This window comes from Carcharodon carcharias, chromosome 23 (genome assembly GCF_017639515.1).
Source record: "Carcharodon carcharias isolate sCarCar2 chromosome 23, sCarCar2.pri, whole genome shotgun sequence".
Lineage (NCBI taxonomy): Eukaryota > Metazoa > Chordata > Chondrichthyes > Lamniformes > Lamnidae > Carcharodon > Carcharodon carcharias.
In genome coordinates, this window is record NC_054489.1 from 3,800,104 (window position 1) to 3,817,820 (window position 17,717).

Below are 17,717 nucleotides of genomic sequence, written 5' to 3' on the forward strand. Positions count from 1 at the left end.
CTGGGTCATGTGCTCAAGTCTCTGGAGCGGGACTTAAACCCACGATCAATGGAAAACTAGTGAGAGAGTTAGACACTGAATCACAGCTAACATATAACAAAGAGATAAGAGCTGAGAAGGAGCATATAAACCCATTCCATTTCATGCAGTTGATGGCTATCCCAATTTCCATTAGAATTTTACACCCTTTGGAGTTGCTTTGGTCAAAGAGAAACGAGAGGTACTGTACCTGCCCAATGTGTCCCAGACAGGTGAGGTGGAAAGCACAGAAATAGAACCATCAGTGTGACTGCTGCAGTCAGTCTTGGGTGGATTATCAGAACCTGCAGATGTGGACAGGTAGGAAGTGGCTGCTTCTCTCTGGGTGCTTGTGTATATGGGTGACACGCTGTATTGCGCAGGTACAGTCGGCAGGGAGTTGGTATCGGAAGCACTGTAACTGTTTGAAGCCGGCACTGGCATGGGCCGCGAGCCATACTGGGGAGAGTTGGAGCTGACGGAGACTGGAGCTGAGCACAAGTATTCCGGATGCTGGGACGAAATCATTGCTGGTCCTCGTGAAGATTGTGTGGGTCGACCGGTGAAAATGTTTATACCTTGGGCACCTGGAGAGTAAAAGAAGTGAAAGCTTTTAAACAATCTTTGCTTTGTTTGTTGTCTGTTTTGAGCCTTTTAATATTTTTGTCAGAAGCTAAAATAATACTTTAGCACCAGGAAAATCCCTTTGCTGCAGCTGCCAACCTGGACACATCTCTGCCCATCTCCACATTTCTCCCAATCCCTCTGTCCCATATCTCACTGACAGCCAGAGAGACTTGTCGACTCCCCCAGCACTGTAAATAGAAACACTGAGAGGAAATCTGTCCCTACACACTGCTGGGTCTCAAACCCAACGCTGTGCAGTGTTTTACACACCCCTATCTACAATAACCCAGTGTGCTGTGTCATCAAACTCCCAGTGAACAGGGAGAATTGAGAATCAGGAGGATTCGGGATCAGGAAGATTTAGGATCAGGAGGATTTTGGGATCAGGAGATTTTTGAGATCAGGAGGATTTGGGATCAGGCGATTTTTGGAATCAGGAGGATTTGGGACCAGCTCCATACTGGGTGGATGTTACAAAGTGGGCCATTTCACCTCAAATTTCCGTTAAACAACTTTCGGATCTTGGCTAACGGAATGTAAATTGGGACAGGTCATTAAGTGGGGTGGCTGAGTTGCTGAGTGTCGCAGTCTGAATTTCTCCAGTCTGTGAAGACATCCCATAATAACCATAGAGATTCCTCTCCCCCCCCCCAACTCCAGACCCATTAGCCCCAAATCCAGCTCGTTATTGCTTCATTAATATCATTCACTGTGCATCTTTGGGAACTAATTTGACTGTGGAATTTCTCGCAATCTTTCTGCAGGATTTGGAAGGAATTTCTGCAAGAAGTTTGGGAGAATCCAGTTCCATTCTGCTTAAAACTTCCCATTAGTTCACTTCTCTTTTCCCTCAGGCACCTGTCCCATGTTAATGCCGATAGCAACTGCCATAACCTGAGGGTGGGGAGCTCAAAGCTGCTCTCAGGCCCTCTAACCACTCTCAGCCTGGGAAGAGTGTCCTGCAGTCAGCATCACGGTGAAGCAGTCTGGGATGAGCATCCTGTCATCAGCATCGCAGTGAAGCAGCCTGGGAAGAGTGTCCTGCAGTCAGAATCGCAGTGAAGCAGTCTGGGAAGAGTGTCCTGCAGTCAGCATCGCGGTGAAGCAGTCTGGGAAGAGTGTCCTGCAGTCAGCATCGTGGTGAAGCAGTCTGGGAAGAGTGTCCTGCAGTCAGAATCGCAGTGAAGCAGTCTGGGAAGAGTGTCCTGCAGTCAGCATCGTGGTGAAGCAGTCTGGGAAGAGTGTCCTGCAGTCAGCATCGCGGTGAAGCAGTCTGGGAAGAGTGTCCTGCAGTCAGCATCACGGTGAAGCAGTCTGGGAAGAGTGTCCTGCAGTCAGAATCACAGTGAAGCAGTCTGGGAAGAGTGTCCTGCAGTCAGAATCACGGTGAAGCAGTCTGGGAAGAGTGTTCTGCAGTTAGCATCGCGGTGAAGCAGTCTGGGAAGAGTGTCCTGCAGCCAGAATCACGGTGAAGCAGTCTGGGAAGAGTGTCCTGCAGTCAGAATCACGGTGAAGCAGTCTGGGAAGAGTGTCCTGCAGTCAGCATCGCGGTGAAGCAGTCTGGGAAGAGTGTCCTGCAGTCAGAATCACGGTGAAGCAGTCTGGGAAGAGTGTCCTGCAGTCAGAATCGCAGTGAAGCAGTCTGGGAAGAGTGTCCTGCAGTCAGCATCGTGGTGAAGCAGTCTGGGAAGGTTGTCCTGCAGTCAGTTCTTGTTCAAAATAACAAGAGTGACATCACAAGAGAGCGGCGGAGAGATCAGAACCAGCGCGGGTGCTGGGAAGCTTCAAAAAGTGACATCAGTACAAAGGTGAGAGCTGATTGGTGAGTAGTGGGTAAGTGTTTTTCTCCAGCTTAAAATAGATTAAGCGAAGGAAAGGTAAGAGTTCAAGTTTTTATTTAAAGTACATAAATAATTGAAAGTATTTTTTACTGTATTTAACTTAAAGTAAGGGTTTTTTTTCAACGAGAGGCATGGTAGGGCAGCTCAGTCCCGTGTTATGTACCGCCTGCAACATGTGGGAAGTCCTAAATGCTCCTTGCACTCTGACTGACCACATGTGCAGGAAGTGCCACCAGCTGCAGCTACTTGAGCTCTGAGTTTCAGAGCTTGAGGGCTGCTGGGGTCACTGAGGTACATCTGTGAGGCTGAGAGGTTCGTGGATAGCACGTTTTTAGACGTGGTCACCCCACAGTTTACGGAAGTGAAGACAGAGAGGGAATGGGTGATCATCAGTCAGAAGAAAGGTGTGAGGCAGGTAGTCAGGAAATCCCCAGGGTGCATCTCGCTCGAGAACCGTTTTTCTGTGTTGGAAAATGGTGAGAGTGACGGTTCCTAAAGAGGGGAAGAGCAATAATGGGAGGACACTCAATAGTAAGGGGAACAGACAGGCATTTCTGCAGCCATAGACGTGACTCCAGGATGGTATGTTGCCTCCCTGGTGCCAGGGTCAAGGATGTCACTGAATGGCTGCAGGGCATTCTAAAGGGGGAGGGCAAACAGACAGAGATCATGGTACATATTGGTACCAACGACATAGGTAGAAAGAGGGATGAGGTCCTGGAAGCAGAATTTAGGGAGCTATGAAGCAGATTAATAAACAGAACCTCAAAGGCATTAATCTCTGGATTACTTCCAGTGCAACGCGCTAGTGACTATAGAAATAAGAGGTTAGTCCAGATGAATGTGTGGCTGGAGAGATGGTGCAGGAGGTAGGGCTTTAGATTTCTGGGACATTGTGACAGTTTCTGGGGGCGGTGGGACCTGTACAAGGCAGACGGGTTGCACCTGAACTGGAATGGGACCAGCATCCTTGCGGGGAGGTTTGCTGGTGCTGTTGGGGAGGGTTTAAACTAACTTGGTAGGGGGATGGGATCCTGAGAGGAGGTTCAGCAGGGGGAGGTGCACAGACAAAATTAGAAGAGAGAACAAGTGAGTCTGGAAGGCATGGAATTATAGGCCAGTTAAGGCACAAGGGAGTTTGGCAAGCTTGGATGGTATTTATTTTAATGCAAGGAGTCTGACTATTAAGGCAGATGAGTTGAAGGCACAAATTAACACATGAAAGTATGATGTCATTGCTGTCATAGAGACATGGTTGAGAGAGGGGCAGGATTGGCAGCTCAATATTCCAGGATATAGGGTCTTCAGGCGAGACAGGGAAGGAGGTAAAAGAGGAGTGGATATTGCAATATTGATCAAGGAATCAATTACAGCAGTAAGGAGGGATGACATCTTAGAAAGCTCCTCAAATGAAGCCATATGGGTAGAATTGAAAAACAAAAAAAGGAGCAATCACATTGCTGGGAGTGTACTATAGACCCCAAAACAGTCAGAGAGAAATAGAAGAGCAGATCTGTAGGCAAATTTCAGAGAAGTGTAAAAATAATAGGGTAGTAATAGTGGGGGATTTCAACTTCCCAATCGTTAACTGGGTAAGTCATAGTGTGATAGGTTTAGAGGGAGCGGAATTCTTAAAATGCATCCAGGAGAGCTTCTTAAGCCAGTACATCGAAGGTCCTACAAGAGAGGGGGTGGTCCTGGACTTAATTTTAGGGAATGAAGCCGGGCAAGTGGGAGAGGTATCAGTGGGGGAGCATTTTGCAGATAGTGATCATAACTCCGTTAGATTCAAAGTTGTTATGGAAAAGGACAAGGATAGGCCAGAAATCAGAGTTCTAAATTGGGGGAAGGCCGATTTTAATAAGGTCAGATCTGATTTGGCCAGAGTGGACTGGGAGCAGCTACTTTTGGATAAATCTGCGTCAGAGCAGTGGGGTTCATTCAAGAAGGAAATAAGGAGAGTACAGGGCCAACATATTCCAGTAAAGACAAAGGGTGGGACCAACAAATCCAGGGAACCCTGGATGTTGAGGGATATACAGGATTGGATAAAGAGAAAAAGGGAGGCTTATGGCAGATACCGAGGGCTCAAAACAGCAGAAGCCCCAGAGGAGTATAGAATGTGTAGGGGGAACTTATAAAGGAAATTAAGGGAGCAAAAAGGGGGCATGAAGAAACATTGGCAGGTAAAATAAAGGAAAATCCAAAGTTATTTTACAAGTACATTAAGAGTAAGAGGATAACTAGGGAAAGAGTAGGGCCCATTAAGGACCATAGTGGTAATTTGTGTGTGGAGCCAGAAGACGTAGGTAGGGTTCTAAATGTGTCGGTGTTCACAAGTAAGAGGGATGACATGGGTATGGAAATCAGGCAGAAGGACTGTGATATAATTAAAGAAATTAGCATAGAAAGGGAGGAGTTTCTAAGTGGTCTGGCAGGCTTAAAAGTAGATACATCTCCAGGCCCAGATGTAATGTGTCCCAGGCTGTTGAGTGAAGCAAGGGAGGAGATAGCAGGGGCACTGGCAATAATTTTCAATACCTCTCTGGCCACAGGAGGACAGTCAATGTGATACCATTATTCAAGAAGGGAGGAAGGGATAAACCAGGGAGCTAAAGGCCAGTCAGTCTAACCTCAGTGCTGGGGAAGCTATTGGAAGCAATTTTGAGGGACAGAATTAATCTACACTTGGAGAGGCAGGGGTTAATCAAGGACAGTCAGCATGGTTTTGTTAAGGGGAGGTCATGTCTGACCAATTTGATTGAATTTTTTGAAGACGTGACCAGGTGTGTAGATGAGAACAATGCATTTGACGTAGTCTACTTGGACTTCAGCAAGGCTTTTGATAAGGTCCCGCATGGGAGACTGATAATGAAGGAAGAGCCCATGGGATCCAAGGCAATTTGGCAAATTGGATCCAAAATTGGCTGAGTGGCAGGAAGCAGAGGGTGATGGTCGAAGGGTGTTTTTGCGACTGGATGCCTGTGTCCAGTGTTGGGTCCCTTGCTGTTTGTGGTTTATATAAACAATTTAGACTTGAATGTAGGAGGGTTGATCAGTAAGTTTGCGGATGACAGGAAAATTGGTGGGGTGGTAAATATTAAGAGGATAGCCTTAGATTACAGGAGGATTTAGATGGGTTGGTCAGATGGGTTGATAAGTGGCAAATGGAATTTAATCCGCATAAGAATGAGGTGATGCACTTGGGCAGGACAAACAGGGCACGGGAATACACGATGAATGATAAGACTCTGGGAAGTACCAAGGATCAGGGGGTCCTTGGTGTGCATGACCACCGGTCCCTTAAGGTAGCAGGACAGTTAGATAAGGTGGTTCATATGGGATACTTGCCTTTGTTAGCCCAGGCATAGAATATAAGAGCAGGGAGGTTATGCTGGAACTGTATAAAACTCTGGTTAGGCCACAGCTAGAGTATTGTGTGCAGTTCTGGAATCCGCATTATAGGAAGGATGTGATTGCACTAGAGAGAGTGCGGAGGAGATTTACCAGGATGTTGCCTGGGCTGGAGAGTTTTAGTTATGAGGAGGGATTGGATAGACTGGTGTTATTTTCCCTGGAGCAGAGGAGATTGAGGGGGGACATGATTGAGGTGTCTAAATTATGAGGGGCATAGATAGGGTAGACAGGAAAGAACTTTTCCCCTTGGTGGAGGGATCAATAACCAGGGGGCATAGATTTAAGGTAAGGGGCAGGAGGTTTAAGGGGGATGTGAGGAAGAATTTTTTCACCCAGAGGGTGGTGGGAATCTGGGACTCACTGCCTGAAAGGGTGGTAGAGGCAGAAACCCGCATAACATTTAAGAAGTATTTCGATGGTCACTTGCGATGCCTTGGCATACAGGGCTATGGGCCTAGTGCTGGGAAATGGGATTAGAATAGTTAGGTACTTGTTTGTCTGGTGCAGACTCAATGGGCCGAAGGGCCTTTTTCCGTGGTGTAGACCTCTATGACTGTGACTCTCGGATCCCAGGAATCCTCAGGCAGGAATCTACAGGTTCTCAGAACAAGGGAATGTTTGGAATGAGGTTTATGATCCAAATGGGTGAGGCAGATCTTAAAGCTGTTCAAACACACAGGGCTGGTGTTACTAATAAGTGTCTTTAACAGTTGTTATAGTAACACAAGTGAGATTAATAAAGCTGCTGTTGCAGTCATGGATCCCCTAGGCTTGTTATCAGTGTTTGGTTGCTGGGGTGCAGCAGATTTTATGGGCTCCTTCATCACGAACAATGAGAAAACTGGGCAGAGTTAGTTTGATGAGTTTGATCACTGTTAACAACTGGACAGAGACACACCCCCACTGATTCATACACGGATAGATTTCTATCTGCTGAGCTTAGCAGGTGGCAGGTGAATTGACATTGCCCTACAACCTGCCACATCCTGCTGGGACAGCACTGGGGGAATGAGGTCAGTCTGTAAAACTCAATCAACACTGAACGATATTACTGATTCAACAAGAAGTGTTTGAGACAAGAGGTAAGTGTGATTAGAAGCAGCTCTGTTTCCAAAACAAATTCCTGACATAATCAGCACTCAAGCAGACTGACTGCCCATGTTATACCTTGCTACAAATATTTACCACCAATATTTAAAAGGTCCAATCATTTTGTAATTATTCCAAGCCAGTTATTAATTCTTTTCTGAATATGCTTAGCTTTAATCATTAATACAGTGTGAATCAGGAAGCTGGGCCTCTCTGGGAGATCTCATTCCGTGTGCTCCAAAACCCAGAACCTTTAGCTTGGTTCCCAGATTACGCTCACTGCAGCACAAAGCCACAGGGTCAATGACACATATTGGACATGAGTTGGCTATTTACCATTTTTTAATGAAATTGACAATAAAGTATATCATTCCTTCCAGCACCTATCCCCATCCTCAGTTACCTTCCCAACACCTTCAGAAATTCACTTTGGACCACAGTGTGTTACATTGACTCAGTGGATAGCAATCCCACAAGTAATTCAGAACATCATGGATTTACGCCTCATTCCATGATCCATAACCTTACACTGCCCTGTCAGAGGGTCAGTACTGAGGAAATGTTGCACTGTTGGAGGGTTAGTACTGAGGGAGAGCTGTCCTGTTGGAGGGTCAGGACTGAGGGAGAGCTGCCCTGTTGGAGAGTCAGTACTGAAAGAGTGCTGCACTGTCTGAGAGCCAGTACTGAGGGAGTGCCGCACTGTCGGAGGGTCAGTACTGAGGGAGTGCTTCACTGTCATAGGGTCAGTACTGAGGGAGTGCCGCACTGTTGTAGCGTCAGTACTGAGGGAGTGCTGCATTAAACCAATTTCCTGTTTGTCCCCTTGGGTGGAGACAGCAGCTCCCATGGTACTATTCAGACTCAATATGCCACCTTGGAGAATGAATCTAAGTAAAAGAAAACAATAGTCTAACACTAGCCCAGTATAGCAGATCAGGCTGCCTCTCACAAACAAACAAGGTTGCTGAAATAAAAACAAAAAACTGTGGATGCTGAAAATCCAAAACAAAAACAGAAACAGAAATACCTGGAAAAACTCAGCAGGTCTGGCAGCATCGGCAGAAGAGAGCACAGTTGACGTTTCGAGTCCTCATGACCCTTCAATAGTTATTGAAGGCTGTTGAAGGGTCATGAGGACTCGAAACGTCAACTGTGCTCTTCTCCGCCGATGCTGCCAAGGTTGCTGAAATCCTTGTTACTCACGGATTAGATCTGAGGAAATACTGTGGGCTCCTGTCCCTGAGATTTCGGTTAGTGACTTCCAGCCAATGCTGGTACATTCCAGTTGAATGTTATTGGTTGTAGAGAGATCTCGTAGGAGAGCCCTGACCCCAAACACATAGAACCTGCATGATCTCATATCTTACCAGGAGACACGCCGTAGGATTGGGAAGTGGAGGAGGTGGATAAACTTGGGGATGGAGGAAGGAAGGTAGGAGTAGAGTGCGCCTGTCCAGCATCAAGCATGTTGCATCCAGGAATGTTGGGCTGCAGAGAGAACACATTCGTTACAGGTAATTATAAGAATAACTGGGAGCATGTGTATGTTTGAACAGGAGAAAATCATGAGCCTGTGAGATCCCTAGAGTGCCTACAGAGCGGTTGCTGGTAAGGTTGAGCTATACTGTGGAGAACACAGAGTGGATGTAGGGAATGGCGCATATGCCGAGTCCTTTTTTTTAATTCATTCATAGGGTGTGAGCCTTGCTGGCTGGGCCAGCATTTATTGCCAATCCCTAGTTGCCCTTGAGAAGGTGGTGGTGAGCTGCCTTTTTGAACCGCTGCAGTCCATGTGGTGTAGGTACACCCACAGTGCTGTTAGGGAGCAAGTTCCAGGATTTTGACCCAGCGACAGTGAAGGAACAATAATATATTTCCAAGTCAGGATGGTGAGTGGCTTAAAGGGAAACTTCCAGGTGGTGGTGTTCCCATCTATCTGCTGCCCTTGTCCTTCTAGATGGAAGTGGTTGTGGGTTTGGAAGGTGATGCCTAAGGAGACTGACCTCCAATGAGCACAACCATCTTCCTTTGTGCTGGGTATGACTCCAACCAGTGGAGAGTTTTCCCCTGATTGCCATTGATTCCAGTTTTGCTCGGGCTCCTTGATGCCACACTCGGTCAAATGCTGCCTTGATGTCAAGGGCAGTCACTCTCACCTCACCTCGGGAGTTCAACTCCTTTGTCCATGTTTGAACCAAGGCTGTAATGAGGTCAGGAGCTGAGTGGCCCTGGTGGAACCCGAATTGGGCATCAGTGAGCAGGTTATTGCTAAGCAAGTGCCACTTGCTGGCACTGTTGATGATCCCTTCCATTACTTTACTGATGATCGAGAGTAGACTGATGGGGCGGTAATTGATTGGGTTGGATTTGTCCTGCTTTTTGTGTAGAGGACATACCTGGGTAATTTTCCACATAGCCAGGTAGATGCCAGTGTTGTAGCTGTACTGGAACAGCTTGGCTAGAGGCGCAGCAAGTTCTGGAGCACAAGTCTTCAGTGCTATTGCTGGAATATTGTCAGGGCCCATAGCCTTTGCAGTACAGTGCCTTCAGTCATTTCTTGATATCACGTGGAGTGAATCGAATTGGCTGAAGACTGGCATCTGTGATACTGGGGACCTCTGGAGGAGGTCAAGATGGATCATTCACTTGGCACTTCTGGAAAATTGTCACAAATACTTCAGCCTTATCTTTTGCACTGATGTGCTGGGCTCCTCCATTATTGAGGATGGGGATATTTGTGGAGACTCGTCCCTTAGTGAGTTGGTTAATTGTTCACCACCATTCATGACTGGATGTGGCAGGACTGCAGAGGTTAGATCTGATCTGTTGGTTGTGGGATCGCTTAGTTATGTCTATCACTTGCTGCTTATGCTGTTTGCCATGCAAGTAGTCCTGTGTTATAGCCTCACCAGGTTGACACCTCATTTTTAGGTATGCCTGGTGCTGCTCCTGTCATGTCCTCCTGCACTCTTCATTGAACCAGGGTTGATCCCCTGGCTTGATGGTAATGGTAGAGTGGGGGATATGCCGGGCCATGAGGTTACAGATTGTGTTTGAGTACAATTCTGCTGCTGCTGATGGCCCACAGCACCTCATGGATGCCCAGTCTTGAGCTGCTAGATCTGTTTGAAATCTATCCCATTTAGCACGGTGGTAGTGCCACACAACACGATGGAGGGTATCCTCAATGTGAAGGCAGGACTTTGTCTCCACAATGAATGTGCAGTGGTCACTCTTACCGATATTGTCATGGACAGGTGCATCTGCAGCAAGCAGATTGGTGAGGATGAGGTCAAGTATGTTTTTCCCTATTGTTGGTTCCCTCACCATCTGCCGTCTAGCAGTTATGTCCTTTAGGACTCGGCCAGCTCGGTCAGTAGTGGTGCTACCAAGCCACCCCTGCTGGTGGACATTGAAGTCCCCCACTCAGAGTATATTCTGCACCCTTCCCACCCTCAGTGCTTCCTCCAAGTGGTGTTCAACAGGTAGGAGCACTGATTCATCTGCTGAGGGGGGTTGGTAAGTGGTAATCAGCAGGAGGTTTCCTTGCCCATGTTTGACCTGATGCCATGAGACTTCATGGGGCCCAGGGTCGATGTTGAGCACTCCCAGGGCAACTCCCTCCCGACTGTATCCCACTGTGCCGCCAACTCTGCTGGGTCTGTCTTGCTGGTGGGACAGGACATACCCAGGGAAGGTGACGGTTGTGTCTGGGACATTATCTGTAAGGGATGATTCCGTGAGGATGACAACGCCAGGATGTTGCTTGACTAGTCTGTGAGACAGCTCTCTCAATTTTGGCACTAGCCCCCAAATGTTAGTAAGGAGGACTTTGCAGGGTCGACAGGGCTGAGATTGCCATTGTTGTTTCCGATGCCTGGGTCGATGCCGGGTGGTCCGTCCAGTTTCATTCCTTTTTTGTGACTTTGTTGCGGTTTGATACAACTGAGTGGCTTCCTAGGCCATTTCAGAGGGCGCTTAAGAGTCAACCACATTGCTGTGGGTCTGGAGTCACATGTAGGCTACAACCAGGTATGGATGACAGATTTCCTTCCCTAAAGGGCTTTGGTGAAGCAGATGGGTTTTTACAACAATCGACAATGGCTCCACGGGTATCATCACTCTTTTAATTCCAGATTTTTATCTGCCATGGTGGGATTCGAACCTGGGTCCCCAGAACTTTACCCTGGGTCTCTAGATTACCAGTCCAGCAACAATACCACAACACCACATGCCAACTGTTAGACCAGGGCACCTTAGTGTTGCTAACTAACGTTAAGCCTTCTATTGGCTGGCTGCAAGCATTGTGGGTTTGGATAGATCTGCCCTGCTTCTCTCAATGGAGAGAAGTGGAGATCAAGGTGAGAAACAGAGAGTTTGTTCATCTTTCAGATGAAACTGAGGTCATTCTGGTCTCCCAGGTGTATGTATAAGGTCACACAATGATTTTGGAAGAAGGGGAGGGAGAGTTCTCTCCAGTGCTCTGTCCGAATAATTATCACTCAACCAATGTCACTAACATAGGTTATCTGGTCATTATCACCTTGATGTTTGTGGGGTCTTGCTGTGCAAAAATTAGTCACTGTGTTTGCTACATTACAACAGAGACTACACTTCAAAAACACTTCATTGATGGTAAAGCATTTTGGGATTGGCCTGACATAAAAGGCACTAGAAAAATGTAAGTCTTTTTTTTAAATAGTTACTTCACCCCCCAGAACTAAAAGAGATTTTGTTTGCAAGAGGAAACCCTGTGAGTACAAGTCCATCATACAGTGATGTGATTCAGCAGAGATGGGGAAGGTCATTCTGTGCTTGAGGATGAACAGACAGACATTGTATTAAAGCATTTCCTACCATTCTGCCATAAGGAATGCTGTTTGAGCTGGCAGTGGGTTGGATGCACAGTGCCGCCAAATCTGATTGGCGTTCATCATCGATTGACGTGCTGTCATCGTGCTGGCTGCTTCCCATTCTTCCCGAATCCCATTCGTCATAGATCAGAATCCCTGGAGCGGAGGAGCAGAAAATTCAAATACTCAGACTCTCTGGAATCCAGCTCAGTGCAGGCTGCGTGCTGGAGCGGGATCTCAGGGATAGGGAAGGTCCTTGAGATGGGACTGGGATGGCGCTGGGGATAGTACTGGAATGGGGATTGGGCGCTGTGTGTGATTTGGGTGAAACAGGTTCTAAAGTGCAGCCGAATCAAGGAAAGTGTCAAATGATATTCAAACACACAACAGCTTATGACACCCTTCATGCAATAAAACTTCCAGGCACCCCACAGGAGCCTTATCAACGAAATTTTGACACAGCCGACATCAGCCTTGTTATAAGCCCAACATTTCTGCAGAATACTTGTGGTGTACACAGTATGTGCTGGTGTGTATTTATCACACTGTGTACACAGTATGAGCTGGTGTGTATTTATCACACTGGGTACACAGTCTGAGCGGATGTGTATTTGTCACACTGTGTACACAGTATGAGCTGGTGTGTATTTATCACACTGTGTACACAGTCTGAGCGGATGTGTATTTGTCACACTGTGTACACAGTATGAGCTGGTGTGTATTTATCACACTGTGTAAACAGTCTGAGCGAATGTGTATTTGTCACACTGTGTACACAGTATGAGCTGGTGTGTATTTATCACACTGTGTACACAGTATGATCTGGTGGGATAAAGGCAAAATACTGCGGATGCTGGAAATCTGAAACAAAAACAAAAAATGCTGGAAAAACTCAGCAGGTCTGACAGCATCTGTGAAGAGAAAGACAGAGTTAACGTTTCGAGTCCGTACGACTCTTCTTCAGGTCTGGGAGTGGTGTGTATTTGAGCTGGTGTGAGCTTGTGTGTATTTACCATACATTTATCATACCATGTACACAGTCTGAACTGGTGTGCATTTGTCACACTGTGCACACAATCTGAGCTGGTGTGTATTTATCACACAGTGTGCACAATCTGAGCCAGTGTGTATTTATCACAGTGTGTGCCCAGACTGAAATTGTGTGTAATTATCACATTGTGTACAAAGCCTGAGCTGGTGTCCATTTATCACAGTGTGTACACAGTCTGAGCTGGTGTCCATTTATCATACTCTGTACACAGTCTGAGCTGGTGTGTGTTGATTACACTGTGTTCACTCTGGGGTGGTGTGTGTTGATCACACTGTGTACACAGTCTGAGCTGGTGTGTGTTGATCACACTGTGTTCACTTGGGGCTGGTGTGTGTTGATCACACTGTGTTCACTCTGGGCTAGTGTGTGTTGATCACACTGTGTACACTTGGGGCTGGTGTGTGTTGATCACACAGTGTTCACTCTGGGCTGGTGTGTGTTGATCACACTGTGTACACTTGGGGCTAGTGTGTGTTGACTACATTGTGTTCACTTGGGGCTGGTGTGTGTTGATTACACTGTGTTCACTCTGGGCTGGTGTGTGTTGATCACGCTGTGTACACTTGGGGCTGGTGTGTGTTGATTACACTATGTTCACTCTGGGCTGGTGTGTGTTGATCACACTGTGTACACTTGGGGCTAGTGTGTGTTGATCACACTGTGTACACTTGGGGCTGCTGTGTGTTGATCACACTGTGTTCACTCTGGGCTGGTGTGTGTTGATTACACTGTGTACACTTGGGGCTGGTGTGTGTTGATCACACTGTGTTCACTCTGGGCTGGTGTGTGTTGATCACACTGTGTACACATTCTGAGCTGGTGTGTGTTGATCACACTGTGTACACAGTCTGGGCTAGTGTGTGTTGATCACACTGTGTTCACTCTGGGCTGGTGTGTGTTGATTACACTGTGTTCACCTGGGGCTAGTGTGTGTTGATCACACTGTGTACACTTGGGGCTGGTGTGTGTTGATCACACTGTGTACACTCTGGGCTGGTGTGTGTTGATCACACTGTGTTCACTCTGGGCTGGTGTGTGTTGATTACACTGTGTACACTTGGGGCTGGTGTGTGTTGATCACACTGTGTTCACTCTGGGCTGGTGTGTGTTGATCACGCTGTGTACACTTGGGGCTGGTGTGTGTTGATCACACTGTGTACACAGTCTGAGCTGGTGTGTGTTGATCACACTGTGTACACAGTCTGAGCTGGTGTGTGTTGATCACACTGTGTTCACTTGAAGCTGGTGTGTGTTGATCACACTGTGTACAGATTCTGAGCTGGTACGTGTTGATCACACTGTGTTCACTCTGGGCTGGTGTGTGTTGATTACACTGTGTACACTCTGGGCTGGTGTGCGTTGATCACACTGTGTACACTTGGGGCTGGTGTGTGTTGATTACACTGTGTACACTTGGGGCTGGTGTGTGTTGATTACACTGTGTTCACTCTGGGCTGGTGTGTGTTGATTACACTGTGTTCACTCTGGGCTGGTGTGTGTTGATTACACTGTGTTCACTCTGAGCTGGTGTGTGTTGATTACACTGTGTTCACTCTGGGCTGGTGTGTGTTGATTACACTGTGTACACAGTCTGAGCTGGTGTGTGTTGATTACACTGTGTTCACTCTGAGCTGGTGTGTGTTGATTACACTGTGTTCACTCTGAGCTGGTGTGTGCTGATTACACTGTGTTCACTCTGGGCTGGTGTGTGTTGATCACACTGTGTACACTTGGGGCTGGTGTGTGTTGATCACACTGTGTACACTTGGGGCTGGTGTGTGTTGATTACATTGTGTTCACTCTGAGCTGGTGTGTGTTGATTACACTATGTTCACTCTGGGCTGGTGTGTGTTGATTACACTGTGTTCACTCTGAGCTGGTGTGTGTTGATTACACTGTGTTCGCTCTGGGCTGGTGTGTGTTGATTACACTATGTTCACTCTGGGCTGGTGTGTGTTGATTACACTGTGTTCACTCTGAGCTGGTGTGTGTTCATTACACTGTGTTCACTCTGGGTAGGATTTTACCTTCCCGCTGAAGTCAATGGGGTTTAGAATGTCTCACCGCATTTTACAGCCCCTGCCCCGTCCCCACCAAAAGGGGGCCTAAAATTCTGCCCTCTGAGCTGGTGCATATTTATGAGTTATTTTGTGAAGTGCTGATAGCAGGAGTGCCGCCTGTCAAAGCAAACATTGCTCTCCATGGCCAGCACCCTGACCATATTTGCCCTGCAAAGGGAGGGACAGGAAACGATTGCGCAGAGCAAAGTAACGTTTACAGTTACAAGTGACTGACTCAGTGCTAAGGCTACTTAAAATAGATAAGCTCACACTTGCTTAGACCCGGATTGTGTGAATTGAGCCTCCCCACCCTTCTCCCTCTCAGGTGCTGACTGTGCAGCCTCACCTTACCCTGTGGCCATGTTTAGTTTGTCAATCCAGGTGGAAGCATCAGAGTATCCCACCTGGGGAATCCTCGGAGCCAAGAAAATGCTTCCCCTCTTCCAATGACTGTCTAGGAGCGTTAACACTCAGCAATATCCTGATGCTTGCCTGTTTTTACCTGCCCCAGCGCTGGATTTAAGACTGAGTGTAGCCTCAAAATACTGGCCCAACAAATGAGATCAGTTTATTGTGCAGAAACAGAGTGGAGCCTCAGACTTTCAAACTCTGTGTGACTGACACAGCAAATCTGGAATACGGACTGGAAACACTAACTCTGTTTCTCTCTCTACAGGCGCTACCAAACCTGCTCAGTTTTTCCAGCATTTCCTGCTTTTATTGCAGCAACTCTGGAACTGGACATTGATTTATTCCAACAATATTCCAACTCACTTTCACTGAATGAATCTATTAGAATTACACAATAGCACAGCACAGAAGTTGGCCATTCAGCCCATTAAGTCTGTGCTGGCTCTCTCAAACGGTATTTCAGTTCCTCTGCCCTCCCCCCCTTAACTCTACAAAATTTTTCCATCGCTCAATCTGTTTTCTGAGGTCACCCAAACCAAATCAATCACTCTCTGGGATATAGCCCAGGGATTCAACACCCAAAGAGCCAGGGTCTGAGCATGACCCCTAACCTGAGCACGACCCCTAACCCGAGCATGACCCCTAACCTGAGCACAATCCCTAACCTGAGCATGCCCCTAACCTGAGCATGACCCCTAACCTGAGCATGACCCTAACCTGAGCAAGACCCCTAACCCAAGCATGATCCCTAACCCAAGCATGACCCCTAACCTGAGCAAGACCCCTAACCTGAGCATGCCCCTAACTTGAGCACAACCCCTAACCCAAGCATGACCCCTAACCTGAGCAAGACCCCTAACCTGAGCATGACCCCTAACCTGAGCAAGACCCCTAACCTGAGCATGCCCCTAACTTGAGCACAACCCCTAACCCAAGCATGACCCCTAACCTGAGCAAGACCCCTAACCTGAGCATGACCCCTAACCTGAGCAAGACCCCTAACCTGAGCATGCCCCTAACTTGAGCACAACCCCTAACCCAAGCATGACCCCTAACCTGAGCAAGACCCCTAACCTGAGCATGACCCCTAACCTGAGCAAGACCCCTAACCTGAGCATGACCCCTAACCTGAGCAAGACCCCTAACCTGAGCATGCCCCTAACTTGAGCACAACCCCTAACCCAAGCATGACCCCTAACCCGAGCATGACCCCTAACCTGAGCACAATCCCTAACCTGAGCATGCCCCTAACCTGAGCATGACCCCTAACCTGAGCATGACCCTAACCTGAGCAAGACCCCTAACCCAAGCATGATCCCTAACCCAAGCATGACCCCTAACCTGAGCAAGACCCCTAACCTGAGCATGCCCCTAACTTGAGCACAACCCCTAACCCAAGCATGACCCCTAACCTGAGCAAGACCCCTAACTTGAGCATGACCCCTAACCTGAGCAAGACCCCTAACCTGAGCATGCCCCTAACTTGAGCACAACCCCTAACCCAAGCATGACCCCTAACCTGAGCAAGACCCCTAACCTGAGCATGACCCCTAACCTGAGCAAGACCCCTAACCTGAGCATGCCCCTAACTTGAGCACAACCCCTAACCCAAGCATGACCCCTAACCTGAGCAAGACCCCTAACCTGAGCATGACCCCTAACCTGAGCAAGACCCCTAACCTGAGCATGACCCCTAACCTGAGCAAGACCCCTAACCTGAGCATGCCCCTAACTTGAGCACAACCCCTAACCCAAGCATGACCCCTAACCCGAGCATGACCCCTAACCTGAGCACAATCCCTAACCTGAGCATGCCCCTAACCTGAGCATGACCCCTAACCTGAGCATGACCCTAACCTGAGCAAGACCCCTAACCCAAGCATGATCCCTAACCCAAGCATGACCCCTAACCTGAGCAAGACCCCTAACCTGAGCATGCCCCTAACTTGAGCACAACCCCTAACCCAAGCATGACCCCTAACCTGAGCAAGACCCCTAACCTGAGCATGACCCCTAACCTGAGCAAGACCCCTAACCTGAGCATGCCCCTAACTTGAGCACAACCCCTAACCCAAGCATGACCCCTAACCTGAGCAAGACCCCTAACCTGAGCATGACCCCTAACCTGAGCAAGACCCCTAACCTGAGCATGCCCCTAACTTGAGCACAACCCCTAACCCAAGCATGACCCCTAACCTGAGCAAGACCCCTAACCTGAGCATGACCCCTAACCTGAGCAAGACCCCTAACCTGAGCATGACCCCTAACCTGAGCAAGACCCCTAACCTGAGCATGCCCCTAACTTGAGCACAACCCCTAACCCAAGCATGACCCCTAACCCGAGCATGAC

At 47.9% G+C, this 17,717-nt stretch overlaps 1 protein-coding gene across 1 annotated transcript in view; it reads right to left on the reverse strand.

The window, feature by feature from the left end:
- Window positions 1-17,717, reverse strand: part of LOC121269097 (tensin-4-like) — a 47,146-nt gene that overhangs the window by 18,922 nt on the left and 10,507 nt on the right. The window contains exons 3-5 of the mRNA XM_041173560.1: window positions 11,850-12,001; window positions 8,360-8,480; window positions 230-605 (exon numbers count right to left, since the gene is read on the reverse strand). Of these exons, the coding sequence (XP_041029494.1) occupies window positions 230-605; window positions 8,360-8,480; window positions 11,850-12,001 (649 nt within the window). The remainder of the gene's footprint in view (window positions 1-229; window positions 606-8,359; window positions 8,481-11,849; window positions 12,002-17,717) is intronic.